The 25,242-nt window shown below is 42.4% G+C and overlaps 1 protein-coding gene across 1 annotated transcript in view; it reads left to right on the top strand.

The window, feature by feature from the left end:
• LOC143294631 (putative transporter slc-17.2) overlaps positions 1-25,242 on the top strand; it is a 25,863-nt gene extending 621 nt beyond the window's left edge. Inside the window, exons 2-10 of the mRNA XM_076606007.1 lie at positions 1,364-1,542; positions 4,592-4,825; positions 8,840-9,023; positions 10,774-10,907; positions 12,830-12,976; positions 15,648-15,780; positions 17,578-17,679; positions 18,356-18,498; positions 25,069-25,242. Coding sequence (XP_076462122.1) covers positions 1,364-1,542; positions 4,592-4,825; positions 8,840-9,023; positions 10,774-10,907; positions 12,830-12,976; positions 15,648-15,780; positions 17,578-17,679; positions 18,356-18,498; positions 25,069-25,242 — 1,430 coding nt within the window. The remainder of the gene's footprint in view (positions 1-1,363; positions 1,543-4,591; positions 4,826-8,839; positions 9,024-10,773; positions 10,908-12,829; positions 12,977-15,647; positions 15,781-17,577; positions 17,680-18,355; positions 18,499-25,068) is intronic.

Here is a 25,242-nt window from a genome sequence, read left to right as displayed (position 1 = left end):
ACTGGTTCAGTCACTGTAGTCACTGTAGGAATCATACCTCACTGGGTCACTGACATCGTTTTTCTTCAGTCAGCTAGCCATAATAATTTTGAATCGCTGACACTATGACAATGGTATCCGATGAACACACACACACACACACTCTCTCTCTCTCTCTCTCTCTCTCTCTCTCTCTCTCTCTCTCTCCCAATGACCCTGACCTTCGTTCAGGTCAATTGAGAAAGTACACATCATCTTAGCGCGCACACACACACACATACACATATTTTCCACATAGAATGACTGCAAAACATAATAGCAAGACCACCACAGAGCATTCCTGTTTATCTAATGCTCTTGGAGAGAAATGCAATAATATAATATCAAAAATAAGAATACTAAAAACTATACACCATCACAACACTGACAGCAGCGATAACAGTCACAGTAAAAGAAACAAACGAATACAATGAAACAAATAAGAGCAATGTCGGATGAAGTAGCATATGATAATTGCTAGCAGAAAAGTTGAAAAACACTTTCGAAGCTGCCTCCGTCAAGTGGATGGAGCTCGGTAGAGAAACAATGAAGTGTTACCATTTGAGTCCACAACATCCTCAGCTTTGGTTATGGGCCGACCAGGAAACGAATATTCCCACAATGGCAGGCTTCGTCCTGCTAGTGGGAAGACTTACATAGACATAGATGTACCCTGCAGTCCTCAGCCACTTTGTTTGTGTCACAAGTCTGAGGTTCTTACTGCCGTTTACAGCTAGATCATCCTGGGCCGTCCTTTCCTCAGACAGACTTAAGCGCTAATCACTCCCGACGGCAACTGGTTCACGCTGTATCTGGATTGTACTTTGACAACATAACTTATGGTCACTCCACTGATATGTGGAGTGATGGCCTAGAGGTAACGCGTCCGCCTAGGAAGCGAGAGAGTCTGAGCACGCTGGTTCGAATCACGGCTCGACCGCCGATATTTTCTCCCCCTCCACTAGGCCTTGAGTGGTGGTCTGGACGCTAGTCATTCGGATGAGACGATAAACCGAGGTCCCGTGTTCAGCATGCACTTAGCGCACGTAAAAGAACCCACGGCAACAAAAGGGATGTTCCTGGCAAAATTCTGTAGAAAAATCTACTTCGATAGGAAAAACAAATAAAACTGCACGCAGGAAAAAATGCAAAAAAATGGGTGGCGCTGTAGCATAGCGACGCGCTCTCCCTGCGGAGAGCAGCCCGAATTTCACACAGAGAAATCTGTTGTGATAAAAAGAAATACAAATACAAATATATTTAAGCACGAATATAAAGTTTTGGTTTTTCTTTCTTTTTTATCATTCAAAAGTACATATACAAGCACAGATTAATCATTTTTCAGTGAGTCGCAGTGGTGACAAGCCATTGGCAGAGAACGCCACAATCACCACCACCCTCGGGTGGACAACTGACCTGACCACTCTCCCCTCCAACACTTCGCTTGACCACTCCAGTGCACAGAATGACCAGCGATGTGGGAATGCTGATGACCTCACTGGTGAAGTGCCCAACAGCGATGAAGTGAGTCTGCTTGTATGACATGCAGCAGGCTATTTCTTCCACTCATTCACTTGTATAACACGTAACAGTTATTTCTTCATCTGATTCTCTTGTGTTTCGTGTAACAGGCTTTTCCTTCCACCGATTTTCTTGTGTGATATGTAGCAGTCTTTTTCTTCCACTGATTCATTTTTTGTGACACATACCAGGCTATTTCTTGGACTGGTTCCCTTGTATGATATGCAACAGGCTATTTCTTCCACTGATTCTCTTGTGTGACACTTGACATCTGTTTCTTCCACTGATTCTCTTTTATGGCACCTAACAGGCTATTTCTTCCATTGGTTCACTTGTATAACACGTAACAGTTTGTTGTTTTTTTCCGCCAATTCTTTTGTGTGACACGTAACATGATATTTCTTCCAGTGATACTCTTCTCTGACAGATAACAGGACATTTATTCCACTGATTCTCTTGTGTTGCAAGTAACAGACTATTTCTTCCACCGACTTTCTTGTGTGATATATAACATGCCATTTCTTCCACTTATTTACTTACAGAACTTGTAACAGTTATTTCTTCTGCTAATTATTTTGTTCGTTCGTTTTTTTAATTATTTTGTGTGATGCATAATATGACAGTTATTTCTTCCACTGATTCTCTTGTGTGACACGTAACAGGGTATTTCTTTCACTGATTGTCTGGTGTTATATGTAACAGGCTATATCTTCCACTTATTCTCCTGTGTGACACGCAACAGCTATTTCTTCCTTGGATTCTGTAATCCTGTAACTGGTTGTTTCTTCCATTGATTCTCTTTGTAACCAGTTACAGACTCTATTTCCACCAATTCTCTTATGTGACACTTAACAGGCTATTTCTTCCACTGATTCTCTTGTTTAACAAGTAACATTTATTTCTTCACCGATTCTCTTGTGTGACACATAACAGGATATTTCTTCCACTGATACTCGTGTTTGACAAGTAACAGGCCATTCCTTCCACCCATTCTCTTGTGCTACATGTAACAGGCTGTTTCTTCCACTGACTCTCATTATGACCGTAACAGACTATATTTCCACCAGTTTTCTTGTGTGACACTTTACAGGCTATTTCTCCCACTGATTCTCTTGTGTGAGACGAAACAGACTATTTCTTCCATTGACTCACTTGTTTAACACGTAACAGTTATTTCTGTCGCTGATTTCCTTATGTGACACGTAACACACTATTTATTCCACCAATTCTGTTGTGTGACACTTACCATCTATTTCTTCCACTGATTCTCTTTTATGACACCTATATGGCTATATCGTCCACTGATTCCCTCTTTCTTTCGTTTAAGTAAAGCATTCGACAGACCGTGAAAATAGTTCAGTTTCTTTGGAACTGATGGGCTGTCAGGTTTGAATTTTGGGGGATTTTCGAAGTATTCAATTGTGACATCTTCAGCCACTTCTCAAATGTGTTGTTGTTTTCCAAAGATGGTTTGCCATGCATTTGTGAATTATTTACAGCTCTGGCAACGCCTTGCATCTAGATGAAAAAAATATCCCCAGCAAGAGCAGCGTTCTACCTTGGAAATATCCAAAAGTCACATGGTGGTAGGTTTGGACTGAAGGCTGGATGAGACAACTCATGAAACTGAACTGCTACTAAACACTGAGCTGTGGTCTTTGCTTTACAAGGAGCAGCATTGTCATGCAGTGGCATTGATCTGAAGCATACTGTCTTTCGCTCGGGTCTGTCACCGTTTCTGTTATGCACTGCCGTCATTGGGTGATTACATTATTAAGCGAGTTTTGATTTTCAATCCCTATGGTAGATGCCCAATTAGCGATGGCAAACTGGCAGGGTGGAATGAGACAAGCTTTGCTTAAGTCCCCAAAAGAGCTCTGCTCTCGCTTTTATGAGCAAAAAGCAACTTTCCTGCTTTGACTGCCTGACCACAGTCTAGATCTTGAAAAGCTAAAATAATGAACATGGCATCGCTGAGTCCTGTGCAAGAAAGCATTGAGACCGTGAGTTGTTCCACGACTCTTACTCAGTCCAGCCAGTGTAGCCAGAAAAGACTGGGCTTGATAACTGAACTGGGATTCGCTCCTTCAGCTTTACCTCTTCCCATGGTCCTAACAAAACAACACATCCAGGGGTTTTGTTTGTGGATACCATGATGTGTTCATATTCCAATGGTACAGGCAGCCATATGGCTGGAGCCACACCTCATCCGACTTCAATGTAGTCCGGCCTGAAGATTTTGTGATGTGTTAGTGGATTATGGAAATTCCATCCAACCCATAAAGCACGGACTTAAAAAAAAGCAGAATAAGTGAGGATCATAAATACCAGTGATCAATACCAGCTGACATCTGGCTTTTTCTCTCATAAGCTTTGTCTTGAAAGTGTTCCATATTGTTGAATAAATAATTTACGTAAGTTTGGTTCATGCGTGTGTTTCTTTTAAAACATTTTAGGTGTGTGCATATGTATGTGTGCGTGTGCGTGTGCGTGTGTGTGCGTGTGTGTGCGTGTGTGTGTGTGTTTGTCCCAACCTCCCCTGTGGAAAAACTGGAAAACAGAATTCATGCATTAAGATACACCATGACTGATATTCGACCTTTCCCCCTTCCTTAACTTAACTGATGAACCTTAGTGAAACGATGCCAGCGTGGCATGAATTTTAATTGAAGCTATTACATTTTGTGTACTTATCACTGGTAAAACTTATGTTGCTGAACAGATGTTAACGTCACTCCAAAAGGAAGAAGTCTAGATCAAGAAATGTAACGGACATGCTGACCTGAAATCTCCCAGTCTTATTTCAGTGAGGTGATAGCCCTTCATTGGCTAGCAGCAGCAGCAGTGAAGGGGTTAAGGAAAACGTAAACATAAGACCGTAGCACGCGCAATGCACGTTATGATGCATCACCTCTCCTTCCTCTGACCACTCTCGACCTTCCCCACACCTCAAAACCTGATCCCCACGTCAAGTTTTTAAAAAAAAAGAATAAAAAGATTATTTACTCACCAGAAATGCTGTTCCCTAACTCTTATCCCTTTTACTTAACAGGATGGGCCTTTTGAGTGGGACAAACGCACTCAAGGCCTTATCTTGGCGGCGCTTTACATTGGCTACTCCATTGGACAGATTCCGACCAGCATCGCCATCCATCACTTTGGTATCAGAAAAACGTTGTCCGGCTGTTTCCTGGTGATGTCACTGTGTCACGCACTGTGTCATCCAGCAGCCCTGCTGTCTCCTTGGGCCGTCTTCACTCTGAGGATCATCTCCGGGATTGGTCAGGTGAGTCTGTTGCTGGGTCAGTCTGACAGCATTGCAAACGTTACTGATATCAACACCATTCCTTTGGAGTGGAGTGGAATTTTGTTTAATGTCCCATCACACATACTGGTGATTGTATACATTTTGTTAAAGAATTGATTTTCACATTTGAATGTTATCATTCAAAGGGTGAGAGAGGAGGGGGTGAATGGTGAGTTGGGGGAAACCAGGTAAAAGGATTTTGGAATCAAAGATAAATATATGAAATAGATATTTGAATATGATTAAATAAGATTACTTAATGGACCTTGTAAAAGAGAAGTCATTAATTCAACAAGGGAAACATCTGATAATTATTATAAAAAGTAAAAAATCAATGCTCCCAGCGACTTGTAATGACACACTTTCGTGCAGGTGAGGTTTCATCAAATCACAGTCAAAATTCATGTTTAACTTACTTATCACAGAAACAAATGCACTTGATATTTGGGGCAATATTTAGTCCGTAATGAATTAGATTATAGTCTGAGAATAAAACTGTTCTACAAATCAGAACAAAGTCTTCAAGCGTCTAATGACGAGGTTTTAGAGTGAACTGAAGCACTTGTTTAAAAAAAAAGACCCAAAACAACAACAACTTTCCAGTGCACTGCTCATTTCTTTGTACGACAACGGGAATTATACCTTTTCACTGGCTGTAAAATTCTTTGCTTCTCTTTTTGCTGCTGTGTCTCCTTAGTCGGTATATAGAAATCCAGTATTGGATGGTATCCACTAAAAATCAACATTAATGCCCTTCAGAAATAAGGAGTGTAATAAACCTTCTCTCTGATTATTATAAAAACAACCAACTTTTTTATTCTGATTGAAAATCAATACAAAAATAATGTTACTTATCGTCACAGGTATTTGATCAAGGAAACTCAAAGCTATAAGGATGGCCACCAACTCAGCTCTAGAGATTGAGCATCCCTTTTCTAACTGATTTGATTTTTTCTGTTTTCAGGCTAGGAATCACAAACCAGATTCAGCACTGCTATCAACCAGAACCAAACAATCAGTATAAACTTTTAAATGATTATCAGGTGTTTTTTTCTTCTACTTCTATTCTGACTGATGCTGCTATTATATGTGGACATTCTTCTTTTGTTGTATCAGAAACACGTATGTTGACGTTTGCTTTAGTTAACTCCCAATGAGGCACAGGTGGTACCGGAACGAGAGGTGACATATCATGTAAACTTATGTAAGTATAATCTAGAATGTCTCATACACATGTTGAATGGTTTGCAAATTTGAATTAATTATTTTGTGCATTTTTCAGAGGATCAATATCAGACCTAACATTTAATTCCTCAAAATCTTCCTCAGCTGTGCATCTCATGTGTATTTAGAAGAAATTAATTTTCTTATTTCATCGAGTGATAAAATACCCGCGAGCTGATAGGCTTTGAAAGTCTTAGTACCACTATGGCTAATTTCACAGCTTTACATTCAATTGTAATTTGTCATATTTTCAGTGCTTGTGCGCTCGTTTGCCAGATAATGTTTGTTGTTTTTTTTGTTTTTTTTTTGTTTTTTTTAACCTTTTTATTCAAGATTTTACAAATATAGTGGCAACAATAAGGCATACAAGAAAGAAAAGAAAAAGAAGGAAAACTAAACACAAAAATTCAAAAGAATACAAAAGGAACACTTTTACATAACTTGCCATATAGTCACATAACCTGTATATCTCATGCATGTCCACATCCACACACACTCACGCACAAAACAAAATTTTAACAGAAATAGAAACACACACACATACAAAAAAAAAAAAAAAAAAAAAAAAAACGCATCCCAATCATGCATGCATAATATATAACCAATGTAAAACAAAAAACAACACACACACACACACACACACACACACACACACACACACACACATACACACACACACACTAAAAACAACAAACAACAACAAACAAAAAGCAAAAACAAAGAAAAAATACAAAACAAACAAACAAAAAACAAAAACAAAACAAAAAAAACCAACAAAACACACACATTCATTTCCAGAATTTGGACAAGGTGAATCTTCATTAATGTGGATGGTCTTAAGTTACACTGTAATACAAAGTAATATATGTTTGTTTGTTTTTTATTGTATGGCCTATTTATGCTGTGCAGGATAATTGTTTTGATCTTAAGAACTGCTCTGACTCTACTAATAAAGGATAAGTATATAATATATACTACTTTACAAGAGTGGATTTATCTTTGGTTGTCTATCATTCGCATGTAGTAAAACCACTTTATTCTAAATGATGTATGACACATATTCATGTATGACAAATATTTTTCTAAGTTGCACTGTGCCTTAATTTGATGCAAAAAGGTTTCCAGTACCGGTGGTGTGCAATCTATTCTACATTTATAGATATAAAATTTAGCATGCAGGATTAAGAAATCTGGGATGTTATCAGATGAAATTGTTAAGCAATTACCGAACAGAATCATCTCTTCTGTTAATTTTAAGTTTGAAATATGTTGGCATTTTTCGTTCAAAGTCCGTTCAAAAACAGACCAAAAGGAACTTGCAATATCACATCTCCAAAACAGATGTTCGATATCCTCACTTCCTTAGTGGCAGAAGCTACATGTATCATCTTGCCTAATTTTCATTGTTTTCAGTATTTTGTTTGTTGCTATTATCCTACGAACAAGCCGAACCTGAAACCACTGGAGTCTAACTTCATTTTTTTTTTTTTTAATTTTGGGAAATGTAATATCCCAATTTATATCCGTTCGTAACTTATTGCTCCATCTTATGCAACAGTTCGACTTCGTATAGTTATCGTTTATTTCATAGTATGCTATAGTTCCTTTACAGACAGAATAAATAATCTGCAATGATTTTTTAATATCTAAAGCTTTATTTCTCTGTAATCTAAAATCAAACTTTTTGCAGTATTTTTTAATAGCCTGGATACAGCCGTGATAAGCAATGAAATGCGTATTTACATCATATATTGTCTTAAACTGATTAAAATTGAGGAAGTTGCCATTATTCTGTATGAGGTGGTGGATAAAATAAATACCCTTTTCTGTCCATCATTTGAACAATATATGCTTGTTTCCAATCTTAATGGTCTTGTCACAAAAAAATAGGTTCACTTACAAGTTCTTCTGCATTTACTATCTTCACTTTGCGTTCAAAGACCCTATATGCTACTAAGACATCAACCTAAAAACGATTTAGGTGGATTATAATAGCGTGTTTTTAGTTTTCAACAGCAGTCACATAAAGAATTGTAAACTGTAGCATTGTGCGTGGCGGAAAGACAAAATGACGTAAGCTTAGCGTCAGTTGAAAGCTTTACACTGACAAAGATTAAACTAAAATCAAATATGTTTCTAACTTATTTACGTGTGTGTGTGTGTGTGTAACAGATATAATCTGCAGTGAACAATACAGAGACTTGATTTAATACATGTTTGGAACAAAAGGGGTTTTACATTCAAATTTGGAATGGCGTCACGCATTCTGCGCGAGTTGTTGAAGACCAGCGGGTTAGTTGCGAAAAGCATCTGCTATACAGCTCATGCGTGAATCAGTAGAAGCAGTAGCCAGCTGAGCACTTGGCTACACACAGACACACACACACACACACACACACACACACACACACACATATATATATATATATATATATATATATATATATATATATATATATATATATATATATATGTGTGTGTGTGTGTGTGTGTGTGTGTGTGTGTGTGTGTGTGTGTGTGTACCCCCAACGGGAAAAAAAAACTCACCCCTCCACCATCCACTCCCCGCATATTTGGCTTCGTTCTTGTATTTTATCACATGTAAGCCACGAAGGCTTCGCCTTCTTTTTTTTCTCTTTTCTTGGGGGAGGGTGGAGGGGTGGGGGGTCGGGGGGTAAATTCATTGTTTATTGCCTGATTGTTTGTCCCAGGCTGTGCCGTTTCACCAAAAACATGTGATGTGCCTTTCGGAATCTGAACTCTTGACAGGGTAACGCGATAATATCTGCCTTCGCCTTGTGGAGAAACTGGGCCCCTGTCCACGAGCAGAGCCGGCTGATGGGAATTTCGTTCTGCGGCGAAATGCTGGGCAGTATTGCCGCTTTTTATCTGACATCTTTACTCTGTCGCTATGGCTTCTTGGACGGATGGCCTTCAGTCTTTTACATCTTCGGTAAGGGCACACACACACACACACACACACACACACACACACACACACACACACACACACACATTTATATATATACATACATAAACATACATATATGATTGATATATACATATGATAGATAGGTACTAGATAAAAACAGAAATGCGTGCGCGCACAACGTTGCTATGTCGCACAGTCCGACTCTGGTTTTTTTAAGAAAGTTGAATGGAACCTTTCTGGGTTTTGTTTTTTTGTTTTCATCTAATTTTCGGTTTCTCCTGTCGTAAACTGAATATAGGAAAGCCTCTTTGAAATGGGTTTTCTGCTTTTTGAATTTTGACTTTATCTAATCTCTCTGTATGAAAATAACCTTTGACGACTGCAAGTATGGACAGGGACACACACACACACACACACCACACACACACACACCACACCACACACACACACACACACATTTATATATATACATACATAAACATACTATATGATTGTATTACTATGATAGATAGGTACTTGATAAAAACAGAAATGCGTTTTGTTTTTTGTTTTTATCTAAGGTTTCTCCTGTCGTAAGACTGAATATAGGAAAGCTCTTTGAAATGGGTTTCTGCTTTTGAATTTTGACTTTATCTAATCTCTCTGTATGAAAATAACTTTAGACTACTGCAAGATATGGACAAGCACTTGAAATTTATAACAACGAATTTTAGATTAGGAATATCAGAACTGACAGTGCATCACTCAAGATACAAAACTTCTAGTACGAATGATTTAGTCTGCCCTCTATGTAACTAATCCCAAGAAAACGAATTACCTTTTGTTCTTTGTTGCCCGGTGCTAGGAAATATTCGTGAAATGTTTACAAAAGCAAAATGTTACAAACATCCCTCTTTGTTTAAATTAAGTCTGTTAATGTCGTCAAGCAACAGTAAGGACGTTCGTGATTTTTCCTTGTTTTTGTATAAGGCTTTCAAACTTAGAGAAATAGTCACTTCGTGAAATGAATATAATTATGTTTTGTTATCTGCATTTATGCTTGTTTGCTTATGTTGTCTTATTGAGTTGTATAATGTTCATATTTACCCCTTCACTTGGGGTTGAGGCCTATATGTGAATAAACCATTCCGTTTCCGTTTCTGTCGCTCTCTCGCTCGCTCGTTCACTTGCCCACCTGGTTGCTCGTTCTATTTGTGGAAGCGTGCTTACCTGTCTCTGATTGCCACAAATTATGGATGCTTCAAAAAGTTTGACAAAGGTTTGTTCCTTTTTTTTTAATTTCCAGTCTGTCACCTGTTTGTCAAAAAAAAAAAAGTAACAACAACAAAAAAATAATGATAATAATAAAAATTCCGGACAAAGCTTTATATTTCTGGATACAAAAAACATGGTCCAATGAAAACTAAACTTATGAAGAGTAATCCGAGACCACTACGCATATCAGAAGATATATTTAGATAAAGACAGTGAATAGACTTGAAATCTGCAAATGATGAATGCTTAAAACAAGCACTGAACCATCGTCACATCTATGAAATCTTCCGCTACAGAAAAATACTTTCAGGATCTTGCATTCCATCAGAGTTATTCCAGATGTACTTGGAAAGCAATGCATAAATAATGAAACACAAAATCACAATATTCAGTAAACTATATTTTCCCCATCACTGAACAGTCACTTTGTACATGGTGGTAGCAGACAATTCAGAGTTCTTTACTTATATTATTCATTTATTCATTCGTGTATGTCAGAAAATAACTGCCTGTCTAGGTGGCGTTGGAGTGGTGTGGAGCATAGGCTGGTTCCTGCTCATGAGGGATTCTCCAGAACAGCATCCCTGCATCTCCCCAGCTGAGCGGCGATACATCGTCATGACAAGAGCTGCCGACACAGAGGTCGACAAGGTGATGCTTCACTGCTGACTTTGTAGAGAGAGAGTGAAGGGCGGGGGAAATGGATTGGGTTGAAATGGAAATACATCGCACTTTCGGGAGTGTTCATAGCACATGCTAACTCGTTTTTTTCTACTTCAGGCACGGAACACTTGGGCCATTCATTCAGTCTTTCCTTCCTTTTCCCAGAGAACACGATGAGGATCATAGAAAGATTTTGACCCTCTTGTATGACAGAACACACTAAACATTTTTAAACAAAATCAAACACTCTAGTGGTCACTTCGTGGCAGTGCGAGAAAGGAATACAGAACCAGTCGATAGTAACACATGCATTAAACATTGTATTACTCTTGTCACAACAGACGGCTTCGCATTGCCCCCAGAGATTGTGTCGCTACGATGCAGCAACACGGGTTTTCTGGTTGTTGACTCACTTGTGTAAAGAAAATGAGTCTATGTTATAACCCTGTCTTTGGTTGTGTGTGTGCGTGTGTGTGTGTGTGTGTGTGTGTGTGTCCTTGGTAAACTTTAACATTGCCATTCTATCTGGAAATACTTTGTCCGTCAATACCAAATTTGGCTTTAACATCGTAGGAAAACATCTTCAGTCATACCAGTAAGAGTTTGTAAGTGTCCCGAATTAAGCCGTGTTTCCCGTATGATTAACTCTCTCCATACGAACGGCGAAAGAGAAGACGTTTCACCCCAATTACCATCATCAAAATATTGCAAGCAGAAGGCTCTTATACTGAAGACGTGAATGTTGACAAAGAATACCACAATTCTGAGGACGGAAGCTAAAGGTTGGGTCATTCAGACACCCACTGGACACCCGAGGGGTCTGTGTAGAGGAGAACAGAGGACTGACCGTACTGGGTGAGTTAATGGTTTATTTCGTTGGGGCCATTTCCGGGGTTCCCAAAACACCATATTACCGAATCCCAGTGGTAGTGGCGTTGGCGGTTTCAGTGAGTGCACGGCATGACGACGATTGTCTTGTTTGCAATTAAATGGAAAGAAATGCAAATTCTGGACAGAACACATACAGTGACACAGACTACATCATCGACGTGTTTACTGCGTATGAATCTTTTAAAGTGGATACTCCATTAACTAGATTGAAGATAAAAGAGAAATTGAATCAACCATGTCGTACTTTCCCGGCGGGTTTAAATAAACCTGTACATCTGTCTAGATCCAGAGAAAAACGGCTAAATGTTGCAGAGAAATTGCGGCGATAGCCACGCCTCCTTTACCGCGGACTTTAAAGAATTCTTAATTGCCCTTGAAGAATTTTTGAATGCCCGAGATACACCAAAATATTCTTATTTAAAGAGCGTTATTACTTCGAATACCCCAATAGATTTATCGCCTTTAAAAAATCATATTTATATGTTAATTTTCTGCAGGGATCCGCAATAGTGCAATGAGTAAGACAATTTTTTCCCACCCGAATATTCTGGGTTCGAATCTGCGCTCAGTTCTTTTTTTCCCTTTTTTTTTTTTTTTTTAACCCAAAGCTTTATAGTAACAAATACAGAACACATTTTAACGATAAATTTTTTTAAGTATATCAGTTGAGTCTTGAAGGCCTTACCTCTCTTGTCTTTGTTTTTGTTTTTTGTTGTTGTTGTTTTTGTTTTTTTTGTTTGTTTGTTTGGGTTTTTTTTTTGTTTTTTGTTTTGTTTTTTATGTTTTGGTTTGGGGTTTTTTGTGTGTGCTTTTTTGTTTGTTTCTATTCTTTTCTTTTCTTTTTTTTCTTTGTGTGTGTGTGTGTGTGTGTGTGGGTTTTTTTTGGGGGGGGTTGTTTCTTTGTTTGTTTCTTTTTTTTCTTCTTTTTTTTTTTTTTTTTTTTTTTGTTGTTGGTTGTTTTGTTTGTTTTGTTTTTTTCTAAAGCAGAGATACATGCTGATACATTCATTTTACAACAGGTCAGTGTACCGTGGCGCAGTATTCTACGGTGTCCGTGTTTCTGGGCTTACGCCGCAGCACTTTTATCGTTCGCGTGGGGACTGTTCCTGATGCTCTCCAATCTGCCCACCTTCCTGTATGAAGTCATGCACTTTGATATAGAGTCGGTAAGTCGTTCGTAACAATAAAGAATATCATGTCAAGGACCGTTGGTTGTGATTGTTCATGCTGTTCACGAATTTCTTCTTCATTTCAGAACTTTGAAACTGTTATAAACATTACAGGTGTGCTTCGTTTGCAGAATTTTCTATCCAAAAGTCGTGTAAGACAGTGAATGTGACACGTCAAGAAAGAATAATCCAGGGTAAAGAGGTGGCATAGGCAGACGTCTACGAATAAACTAGTTAACCTCTTTCCTTTCTATTTCTCTCAACTGGGAGATCTGACAACACCACAACCCCTACCCTCTGATGAACTATGTGCAAATACATGCTGTTGCTGAAGGGATTTTGTGATACAGAAGAAGAAAGGGAGAGAAAAAGAGAGAAAGAGGTGAAGAAGGGTGGAGGTAGACCAGTAGGCCTGCGGCGGCCGTGAAGAACAGTTACCAAAAGATAAGACGAATACGATTACTATAATTACACTTACAAAATCAGAAGCAGCAACGAGAATACGAGCTGTGAAGGCATTCACATTGTCACTTCATTTCCACGAATGACAATCCCACCTTCAGCTTCTACCAATCACACAGTTACAGCTGCTGTTGATGCGAATACGGTTACTCCTTGAAAACTGCTGTTGCCACTATCATGAATGAACAAAATAATGGCAACAAGTCTCACGTGACGTTTAAATGTTTCCATTGTTTCATCTTTTCATATACTTGTGATTCCAATTTGTCCAGTGAGTGTATCTATGTGTGTGAATTTGTTTCCGAATTGCACATGTGGTTGAATGTGTAAATGTTGTGTCCATTGTCAGTGTTTCTTTCCCCATGAATGTTTGTGAGAGGCAGAGTAGCTGTCAGGGCCCTATTCAATATTCAAGAGACCATTGTGCCTGTGGGTAAATCGTACTGGCAGATAATCTGCCTCAGGCAAGGCAAACTGCCCGAGGGTAAGCAGTATCCGGTATTCAGGAATACAAGAACCTACCCACGGGTCTACAAATCCGAAGGCAATTTACCCTCACTACCTGCCAAGGGTGATTGCCCACGAAGCAGAGGTAAATATGGCGGATCCTTCCTTCCTTATAATGACCACAATCACATCTTGATAATTCTGTCATTGTCCTTTTGCTTTGAACACTTTTTATTCAAAGAAACAGCATAGCATAAGTACATAAACACAAAAGGCATGGGAAAGGCATCAACCAGGCTTATTTTAACCCCTACCCAATAAGAAATAAGTAAGCACAAAACTTACACGGACAAGTTAAAAGAATAAAAGTAAATATCATCACATTGACAAGTATGAGGCAAAACAGTACATGAAGAGACACTAGCATTGTGGCTTTGTTTTTTGTTGAGGGAAAACAGGCGTGCTTTGCGGATTGCACCTGTGTTACTAACTCTCTCGACAATGCTCTGAACTGTATTTGTATTTGTATTTCTTTTTATCACAACAGATTTCTCTGTGTGAAATTCGGACTGCTCTTACCAGGGAGAGCGCGTCGCTACACTACAGCGCCACCCTTTTTTTTCTTTCTTTTTTTTTTTTCATTTTTTCCTGCGTGCAGTTTTATTTGTTTTTCCTATCGAAGTGGATTTTTCTACAGAATTTTGCCAGGAACAACACTTTTGTTGCCGTGGGTTCTTTTACGTGTGCTAAGTGCATGCTGCACACGGGACCTCGATTTATCATCTCATCCGAATGACTAGCGTCCAGACCACCACTCAAGGTCCAGTGGAGGGGAAGAAAATATCGGCGGCCGAGCCGTGATTCGAACCAGCACGCTCAGATTATCTCGCTTCCAAGGCGGACGCGTTACCTCTAGGCCATCACTCCACTTGTAGTGTAGTTCTGTAGTAGGGTGAGAAGAGCATGCACAGGAGGGTATCACCAGGATGTTTCATTACAGACGATAGGTTATGTCTGCCTGAGTGCACCGCACGTGTCTTGAATACTAGGTTAACTTTACCTGCAAAATAAACTATACCCGCCGGTCCTTACCATGCCAAAGATAACTTGCCTGAAGGCAAAATCAATTCATTTTTATCTTGAATACGGCCACAGTGTCAGGTGGCACCCAGGTAAAGCGCTCATTATTCGTTTTCTGTGTCATTCAGTCGGGCATCAATTACGCTCTCTCTCTCTCTCTCTCGCTCTCTCTCTCTCTCTGTCTCTGTATCTATATATGAGAAAGAGAGAGAGACAGAGAGAGAGAGTGTGTGTGTAATATCTAATAGAATTATTTCGCTGCGTCTCTTGTAAAAGGGTTTTAGCTATATGTGGGGATATACATAAACACTGAGAGTGCCGCATTTTTTGTATATTTTTATGCCTACAGTTTTATTTGTTATCCTATTGAAGTGAATTTTTATACAGAATTTAGTCAAGGACAACCCTTTTTTGCCGCGGGTTCTTTACGTGCACTAAATGCATGCTGCACACGGGACCTTGGTTTATCGTCTCATCCGAATGACTAACGTCCAGACCACCACTCAAGGTCTAGTGAAAGGGGAGAAAATACTGGTGACTGTGGGATTCGAACCAGTGCACTCAGATTCTCTCGCTTCCTACGCGGACGCATCACCAATAGGCCTAAACTGTACTGGATGAATAAAGAGAAAGAGGACACAATGCAGCTGTCTACAAACTCAGCAATATTCTGTGACAGAACGGAGTGTATTCCATGCTGCCTTACATTGCCACGTTCGTCGCTGTCTCGGCGGCAGGGTTCATCTTTGACCTCATCCTCGAACGACGCATCATGTCCAAACTGGTGCTCAGGAAAGTGGTCACTTTTTTGTGTAAGTATATTTCCTAGTTTGGTATCCTAAAATCTTGGACCCGTTTTAACGAACGTTTTCGTGCGTTTGAAACGTTTTAAAATGTAGGCATGTTAGAACTTTTGCATGTAGCATGTAATCCACACCTTTTTTTTTTTTTTTTTATCAAGAGTTAGACTTAAAAACACGGCAAAATGACCCACATCATGAACACAACCGAAAATGTCGACTCAGGCTGTCGTGGTTTTTTGTTTGTTGTTGTTGTTGTTATAGTGTGCCAGCAGTGTCACCCCCCACCACCCACACTCTGTCCCCTTTCCCTCCCCATCCCTTCGCCGTCCCCCCCCCCCCCCCCCCCCCCCCCCCCCCTTGGGAACGTTAGCGAGGGAGAATTTATGCTAATGTGAACTTTGATCATGCCGGCTAACATGCCGAGAGTTGTATTGTCCTGTCTCCCCATTCTCTTTGTGACGTAAACGGGTGAACTTGTCGTCATAGAATGTGTACAGCCAAGTGGGCAGAATTGTAGCAAATCAGATCAATCTGTTGAATTGGACGAATTGGGATTAAGCAGTGAATCTGTCAGTCATTCACATCGCGTCACTAGGACAAGCAAAGATTGGTTATTTCAGATCAGCTAGTTGGGGGAGTGAGTGTTGTAGTATGCACAGTATGTTGTGGGAAGGGATGAAACCAGTCAGCACAGCCACGTTTTAGCTGTCTCCCAGAAAAACTGACTGACAGGCTGACTGACTGATCCGTGATGTGAGGAGCAAGGAAATCCTTGTTGGGCTATGAGTACATGACTTTTAATGGGTTTATGCTGTGTTGATAGCTTAGTTTGTCGGGAACAATGTTTTGTGTCAGTGAACAGCTAGTTTAAGTTGATCTTGTGGTTTGTGGAAAGAAAAGGGGTTAATGTGTTAATCATGAAAGCTACCCTCTGAGGGAAGTACTGGCCTATATCTTTTGAGTCCCCCCCCCCTCCCCCCCCTCTTCTGTTTTGTTACAGATATCTTGTTCTGTTTTTTTTATGTATTACTTTTGTTTTGTATATAGTAGGTGGTGTCGGTTAAATGTGAAATGAACAGATCTATAGGCTAACACATTGTCAGTGTGTGTTGAGGGTTTTTCATGTGTGTGTGCACATGGGAGTAACAGCAAGTGTTGTGGAACACATGTTTGATTTGTTGGTAGTTGTGATAACATGTGTAGGAGTTGTGCTATGTGTCAGTGGTTTATTTTGTTCAGACAAAGTGGGAAAGCACATTTTAATGAGATTAATGAGTTGGTTAACAATGAGAGCACTGAGGGTCAGTGCTATATGGTTGCATATTGCTGTTTACCAGAGATATGTTGGAAGTAATGATTTCCATACATGTACTTATGTCAGTTGGACACTTTGTGATGGCAAAGAGGAGATTTGTTTGGAAATGGTAACACAGTTTAATTGAATGATTGTTAACATGAGTTGGAACACAGGGTTGTATTGGTCAGTGATATGTTTTGTGCACAGTATTGTATGTCACTTTTGCAATGGACTGTTTTACATACACACAGTACCTCGGTCTATCGTCTCGTTCAACGGTTTATCGTCTCATCCAAAAGACTATCACCCACCCCATACCATCATACAATGTCTAATGGGACGTGAAAGTCCTGGTCCATGTGAGAGTCAAGTCAAACCTAGTACATTATCCCTATACAGCTGGTTGTGTGATCGACCATTAAGCCACTACTCCACCAGTGTCCAGTGTGTGTGTGTGTGTGTGTGTGTGTGTGTGTGTGTGTGTGATATTGTTCTTGCTGTTGTTGCAGCCGCCACGGTGCCAGGCATACTGCTGGTGGTGATGAGTCATATGCAGTGTCACCAGGCCACGCTGGTTGTTACCATGCTGACCATAGCCGTCGGCTTGTCAGGTTCATTTCTGTCCGTTCTGTGTCCTTGACTGCAGTGGGGCCTGCAAGTATTATATTTACTCTGTTGTTGCATGTTCATGTTCGGATTAAATGAACAGAAATCCGCCCCCGCCCCCTCCCCCCCAACCCTCCACCACCCCACCCCACCCCACCCCCACCCCCACCCCCCACCCCACCCCCGCAAGGGTGCTAGGGGTTTCGTTCAGTTCATAATTGTACCTCTTCCTGGAAATTCTGCATTCGAAATTTAATTTCCTCTTTTCTACAGTTCACCTTATTATTTGAAACAACAAAAGTACACGTGCTAATTTATTATCTTTGTTCCTCCCCTTTTCTTCATGTCACTTATTCCTTTAACTCTCTCCATACGAACGGCGAAAGAGACGCCATTAACAGCGTTTCACCCCAATTACCATCATCAAAATATTGCAAGCGGAAGGCTCTTATTACTGAAGAGGTGAATGTTGACAAAGAATACCACAATTCTGACGACGGAAGCTAAAAGTTGGGTCATTCAGACACCCACTGGACATCCGAGGGGTCTGTGTAGAGGAGAAGAGAGGACTGGCCGTACTGAGTGAGTTAATATTCCCTCCAGGTTTATTGATTTGTTTTTTGGGATTTGATGAGTTGTGGATGGACACTGATCACACTGTCAGCCTGAATGTGTGGGCAGGGCTTGCGATACCAGGTGGATTCGTGGTGTATGCTTACGACTTTGCTCCACGCTACGCCTTCCAGATCTTCACCGTGGTCAACACGGTGACTACCATTACTGGCGTCATCGGTCCCTACCTGGTGGCTGTCATTACTGCCGATGTAAGTCAAGTGTAGGTGTCATATACATTACCTGATAGCCATAATTTGTGGTTTCGGAAACTGGCACTTTTGACGACATTATCACAATCATATATACATGTTGCAGCTGGTCCCGATCAGTAAAAAGTTACAAATGGATTGATGTATCAAGTCAGTGCGACCAGAATATTATGATAAAATCACTTGCTGTTTGTGCCTTTCTTTAGTGGGGATGGGTGTTGCATCGAGTGGTGTACTGAAAATGCTCACATGCTAGCAGTCCGGTTACTGGATGAAGTATTTCTTTACCAGTGTGGGGCAACTGCTGACATGATTAGGCACTGTATTAGAATACAGTTGTGCTACATATATAATACTGCATTTTTAATCAGTCTAACGGACTTGGTTTATGGCCCAGCCGACCGCAAGGCCCCTATTGTAAATGAAATGGGGTGTTTTTTTCTTTTCTTTTTTTCAATGCTCTTTTTATGAAAGAAATCAGACTCTATCAATCTGACTGGGGTTTATTTGTGGTTTAAATGTAGGGGTATATCTCTATCTTTGTATCTATCTATCTATCTATATTTGTGTGTGTGTGTGTGTGTGGACGTTCATGTCACGTGTTCGATTGTTACGCCATATTGACTACATATCTGATGGTTGCATTTATAGAAACAGACATATTCAACGTGATGCCAGAAGAGAAAAAAAAAGATGAGGATGACTGAGATGAACGATACGATATATTGTTTGCTTTGAAAGGAGAAAGAAGGACAAGACTGGATCTTTTTCTTCCTATATTTCTTCTGCTTCTTCTTCCTCTTCTGTTTCTTCTTCTTTGCTTCTTCATCTTCCTCTTCTTCTCCCTTAAAACTCTGTGAAGAGTAACTGGAACGTCGCACAAAGATCTGCTCATTTGAGTCCTCCAAGTCTGTCGAGTGTGTGTCAGAGCCTTGATCTGATATGTCGCATGACTGAAGAAATGGGAAAAGAAATAATGACACGTCATCTGACTAACTCATTCCGTCTCCTTACTGTCATTCTGTAAGTCAGTGGCGGTTAGGGGGTGCACGGGCGGGGTAGTACCTCTAGAGGGGGGGCTTGTCACGCTCTTCCGGGAGTGGTTCGTCCTCTATCGGTCCCCACCGGCACCCAGCTCTCACCTATGGGTCCTAGAAGCTGCTAGCATGCGGCAGCGCCCAACCCCCGGGCAATGGCTTTGACAGGCTGGCTAAACTAGGTTAGGGTAGCCGACGGGTCTCAAACCCTCGGTGAGTTAGGGCCTGTCTACCCAAGCATGTGAAGACTCTGATCCAGCGGACTCTGCGGAAGAAACCTTCATGGTTCAACGGAGAGGAAGGCGGTTGCAGCAGAGCACTGTGGAGTGCTGAGGGCAGGATGAGGCACAGAGGACATCCTGGCCATCCACTGCATCCGTTTCCATCTCCAGTCGTCTTGACCTCGTCTTGCCACTGGATACAGACGGTCTCGGACAAGAGAGTGAGGTCGACGGTGCGCAACTCCTCCTCACTATAAACAATGTCATCGCGCAAGTCATCAGTCATCCTTCATCCCATACCATCATTTTCCCCAAGCCCTGTGGCGACAGGCGAGCGACGAAGCGACAGGTGTTGGTACACTGGCAGTCGTAGCCGCGGACCTGCACACAGGCGGCTCAGGCCATAGGGTCGTTTTTCACCGACTGAAGCAGCGGTGGAGATCGGCAGCCCCCTGTGCGACTGAGCAGCCCTCTTCAGGACAGCACTGCTCACCTCCATGGCATGAGGAAGGGGCTAGAAAAGGTGCCCTAAACATTGCCTGCGCCACACCACCCTAGTCAGCATACCGCGGCTGACGGGGACCCTACTCAAGCGGTCGACACACAAAGGAAAGAAAGAAGAAAACAAGGAGCACCCCATTGACCATTGCCACATGGAACGTGCGTACGCTTCTGGACAGAGGCGACTCGGACAGACCACAGAGACGTACAGCGCTCATTGCAAGTGAACTAGCCAGGTACAACATCGACATCGCTGCCTTGAGTGAGACCAGACTGGCAGAAGAAGGCGAACTCTGTGAGCGAGGCGCAGGCTACGCCTTCTTTTGGAGTGGTCGCGGACCTGAGGAGAGACGTGAGGCTGGAGTTGGCTTTGCAGTGAAGACAACCCTCGTTGGCAAGCTGCCTGGCCCCCCGAAAGGAGTGAACGATCGCCTGATGACTATGAAACTCCCTTTATGCAACGGGAAGAAGTTTACCACCATTGTCAGCGCCTACGCGCCCACCATGACCAACCCGGATGAGATCAAGGACAAGTTCTACGAGGACCTGAACGCTGTCATTACCACTGTACCCAACGCAGACAAGCTCATCATTCTTGGTGACTTTAACGCGAGAGTTGGCTGTGACAGCACCTCCTGGGAAGGCGTGATTGGGAAGCGTGGTGTTGGTAACTGTAACAGCAATGGTCAACTACTTCTCCAGACATGTGCCGAGCACGACCTTCTTATCACAAACACCGTCTTCTGCCTCCCTACCCGTAACAGGACGTCATGGATGCATCCTCGCTCTGGGCATTGGCATCTCATCGACTTTGTCATCGTCAGGAAGAGGGACAGGCAGGACGTACGAGTCACGAGGGCCATGTGCGGTGCTGGACAGACCACCACCTTATCGTCTCCAAACTCAGCCTCCGCATCCAGCCCAAGAGACGACCTCAGGGTATGAAAGCACCCAAACGCCTGAATGTCAACAAGCTGGAGCTAGGCAACATCAAGCAAAGCTTTGCTGACACCCTGGAGGAACGCCTTGAGTCCACCGTGCTGGGCAACCAGAATGTGGATGCAGCATGGAGCGCACTGCATGAGACGGTGAACAACACTGCCATGGAGTGCCTGGGGCCTTCTGCCAGGAAGCACAAAGACTGGTTTGATGAGAACTGCACTGAGATTAAGCAGCTGCTGGAAGACAAACGCCAAGCCTCTAGAGCCCACATTGAAGATCCCAAGTCACAGTCAAAGAAAGACATACTGAAGAGCGCACGCAGCACCATCCAGCGGAAGCTGCGGCTGATGCAGGATTCCTGGTTGAGCAACAAAGCTGATGAGATCCAGGGCTTTGCAGATAGGAACTACATGAACAACTTCTATAACGGCCTGAAAGAAGTCTACGGTCCCACCACCTCCGGATCTGCTCCACTCCTCAGTGCTGATGGTTCTACCCTAATCACTGACAAGGACAGGATCCTTGAGAGATGGGCTGAACACTTTGACAGCGTGCTGAACCGCCCTTCCACCATCAATGATGAAGCCATCGACCGACTCCCCCAAGTGCCAGTCAGTGAGTCGTTGGATGCCATTCCAACTTTGGAGGAGACTCAGAAAGCTATCCGTCTGCTATCCAATGGCAAAGCCCCTGGCTCATACTCCATTTCAGCTGAGGTCTACAAAGAAGGTGGTATGGCTCTGACTGAGAAGCTTCATCAGCTGTTCCAGCTCATCTGGCAGTATGAGGCAGTTCCACAGGACTTCAAAGACGCTTCCATCATACACCTGTACAAGCGCAAAGGAAATCGTCAGGCCTGTGACAACCATCGTGGAATATCCCTGCTGTCCGTCGCAGGCAAGACTCTGGCCAGAGTGCTACTCAACCGTCTCATAGTGCACCTTGAGCAAGGTCTCATACCAGAGAGCCAGTGTAGCTTCTGGAAAGAACGCGGGACTATCGACATGGTGTTTGCTGCCAAGCAGCTCCAGGAGAAGTGTCAGGAACAGAACGCCGACCTTTACTCCACCTATGTCGATCTGACCAAGGCCTTCGATACTGTTAGCAGATATGGCCTTTGGAGAATCATGGCGAAGTACGGATGTCCCAGAAAGTTCATCACCGGCAACTACACGATGGGATGCTGGCCCGAGTCCAAGACAACGGAGAGACTTCAGAACCATTCCCTGTCTCCAACTGAGTCAAGCAAGGGTGTGTTCTTGCCCCCACCCTGTTCAGTCTCAGACGCGGACGTAGGCATTGGCATCAGGTACCGCACAGATGGCTCACTCTTCAACCTCAGGAGGCTTCAAGCAAAAACCAAGGTGAGGACAGACACCGTCAACGACTTCCTGTTTGCTGATGACTGCGCTCTCAACGCTGCCTCCGAAGCTGACATGCAACACAGCGTCGACAAGTTCTCTGCTGCCTGTGACAACTTTGGCCTCACAATCAGCACAAAGAAGACTGAAGTGATGCACCAGCCAGCTCCAGGAAAGCCTTACGTTGAACCAAATATCTTCATCAACGGGCAACGACTGAACGTCGTGGACAAGTTCACATACCTGGGCAGTACACTCTCTCGCACAGTTGTCATCGACGACGAGGTGAATGCCAGACTCGCCAAAGCCAGCGCTGCCTTCGGCAGACTCCATAAAAACATTTGGAACAGGAAAGACATCACCCTGTAGACGAAGCTCAAAGTATACAAGGCCATAGTTCTCACCACACTACTCTAAGGAGGTGAATCATGGACGGTCTACAAACGCCACACCAAAAAGCTGAACCACTTCCACACCACCAGTCTCAGAAAACTTCTCGGCATAAAGTGGCAAGAGAAGATCCCTGACACAGAGGTGCTCACTCGTGCAAACTTGCCCAGCTTCTACACCATCTTGATGCAGGCCCAGCTGCTCTGGGCAGGCCATGTAGTTCGCATGCCAGACACTCTGAAAGCTTCTCTGAAGGCCTTTAACATCAGCCACGACACATGGGAGCTGAATGCAGTGGACAGACCAAAGTGACGTTCAGTTGTCCACAAAGGCGCCAAATCCTGTGAGGCCAACAGAATCGCTGCAGTAGAGCAACGCAGACAGGCCAGGAAAAGCAGTGCCAGCAAGTCCCCGACAGCCGCCACCATCCCCTGTCCACACTGCGTCAGAACCCTCCGGACGCGGATTGGCCTGACCAGTCACCTGCGCACCCACAGAGCCCAACCCACCCACCCCCAGGATGACTAGATGGTCTTCGTCGATCCCGACGGACGAACCACTTCGACCATCAGAACAGCAGAGGAGGCAACTGCTGTTCCGACTATTTGGGCTAGAATTTGATTATAGCGGAGACTGTCTTGCCCAAGTTACATCCCCACTCTCTCGGCCAAGAGGGTTTTAGGACAGTCGGCGTTGGGATGGTTCCCAAAGGCCAACCAGTCCATAAGAGCCAGTGCAATTTTTCCTCCTAGTTTGAGAGTCATAATCTTTCACAAAAGACTAAGCTGTAAATGATTTCCCATTGACTGGAGAAACCATTGATAAAACAGCTCTCACTTTGCTGTTGGCCCAAATGTAAACTTATGTCAATTTGTGATATAAGCCGAGTGTTGGGCCGAGCAAATGGCCTAATGGCGAGTTATTTCCTCTGACACCATGCATATCAAAACTGCTGCACGGATGTCCCTCCCGGTAAGCTAACATGCTGTACGACACCTAAGCTACGGTTTTATTGATGTTTCGACCCATGATGACTCTCTGAATTAGAATAGTTCGCGTTGATTATCCAGTAAATGAACATCTGAGTTAATCCATGCTATGAAACCACGGACTTATGAAAAGATTTTATTGTTAAGTCCGTGGATGACAATCGCGTGGTTGACCAATAGAGAAATACATTATTCTGAGATCAAATGTCGAACTCTGAGCCGAACAGTTTCATTTGCCAATCGTCATATGCAACGAGGCTTCGGTTGCTGTGAATCAGTCTCACGAGTCAACCTACTTGTAGGCCAATTGTTCACGCTACTTAATTAATGTCTGTTCAGTCAAGTTTCATGGTAAAGCCAGATACACGTCTTTTCTGTTTCTGCACCATGCATATCAAAATGCAATTTCCCGTCGTCATGTTCTCATGAGATTGATATCTAATTTAGTAGAGAAAATGACGCAGCTTATCAAATTTTATGGCACAGACCTATTACTATGACCAACTCCTTAACATACCCAATCTTTACTTGTAAAATATTTCAAACGTTCATGAATATGATATTCTAGGACACAGTTCCATGTCAGAGTTCGCGAAAGGTCCACAAGTCATATTTATTACTGCTGACCTCAGTCAGTCAACATTGCCACGCTGTCTTTATTTCTTGATACACAAAATAAACATTTCAAAAGTATTTCCCCTTGTAGTAGCATTTTTAAAACACATTTCCTCTTTTACCGGTCGGTGAAATCCCTAAAAGCCCCATTAAGTACGATTTTCATTATACGATAGGTTGGTGCAGGGGTTCCTATTCCGTATGATAACCGCCTCCTTCCCCTGCCTCTTCCTTGTCTTCAGTTTCTCCAGTTTTAGAGTTATGCATGTGTGTAAATGACTGGTATGAAAGCGCTTTGATTTGTCTCTTCACAAGATTCAGCGCTTTTTCAATACTACTATTATTATTATTATTATTGTCATTACCATCACCACTGCCATCATAAAGCATCAAGGAGAAAGAACATGTATGGGATACGTTCACATTCTTGTTTCGAACTACAAACAGATGTCTTCTTGTTTCTTTTTTTCCTTTGATTGAATGCATGTTACGTGGAGATTTTCAATCTCGACAGCGAACCCAGGAGCAATGGCAGATAGTGTTTTACATCACGGGGGCTGTGTACCTGCTGAGCACAATCATCTTCTGTGTGCTGGCCCGGGCAGGCGTTCAGCCCTGGGCAGTCCCTGGGAAGGAGACGGAGGTGCCTCCACCACCCACCGAGGATTCTGAAATACACCTTAACTAG

Source organism: Babylonia areolata, chromosome 20, assembly GCF_041734735.1.
Source record: "Babylonia areolata isolate BAREFJ2019XMU chromosome 20, ASM4173473v1, whole genome shotgun sequence".
Lineage (NCBI taxonomy): Eukaryota > Metazoa > Mollusca > Gastropoda > Neogastropoda > Buccinidae > Babylonia > Babylonia areolata.
Note: the sequence above shows the minus strand (reverse complement) of the source record. Positions and strands in the feature narration are given on the sequence as shown.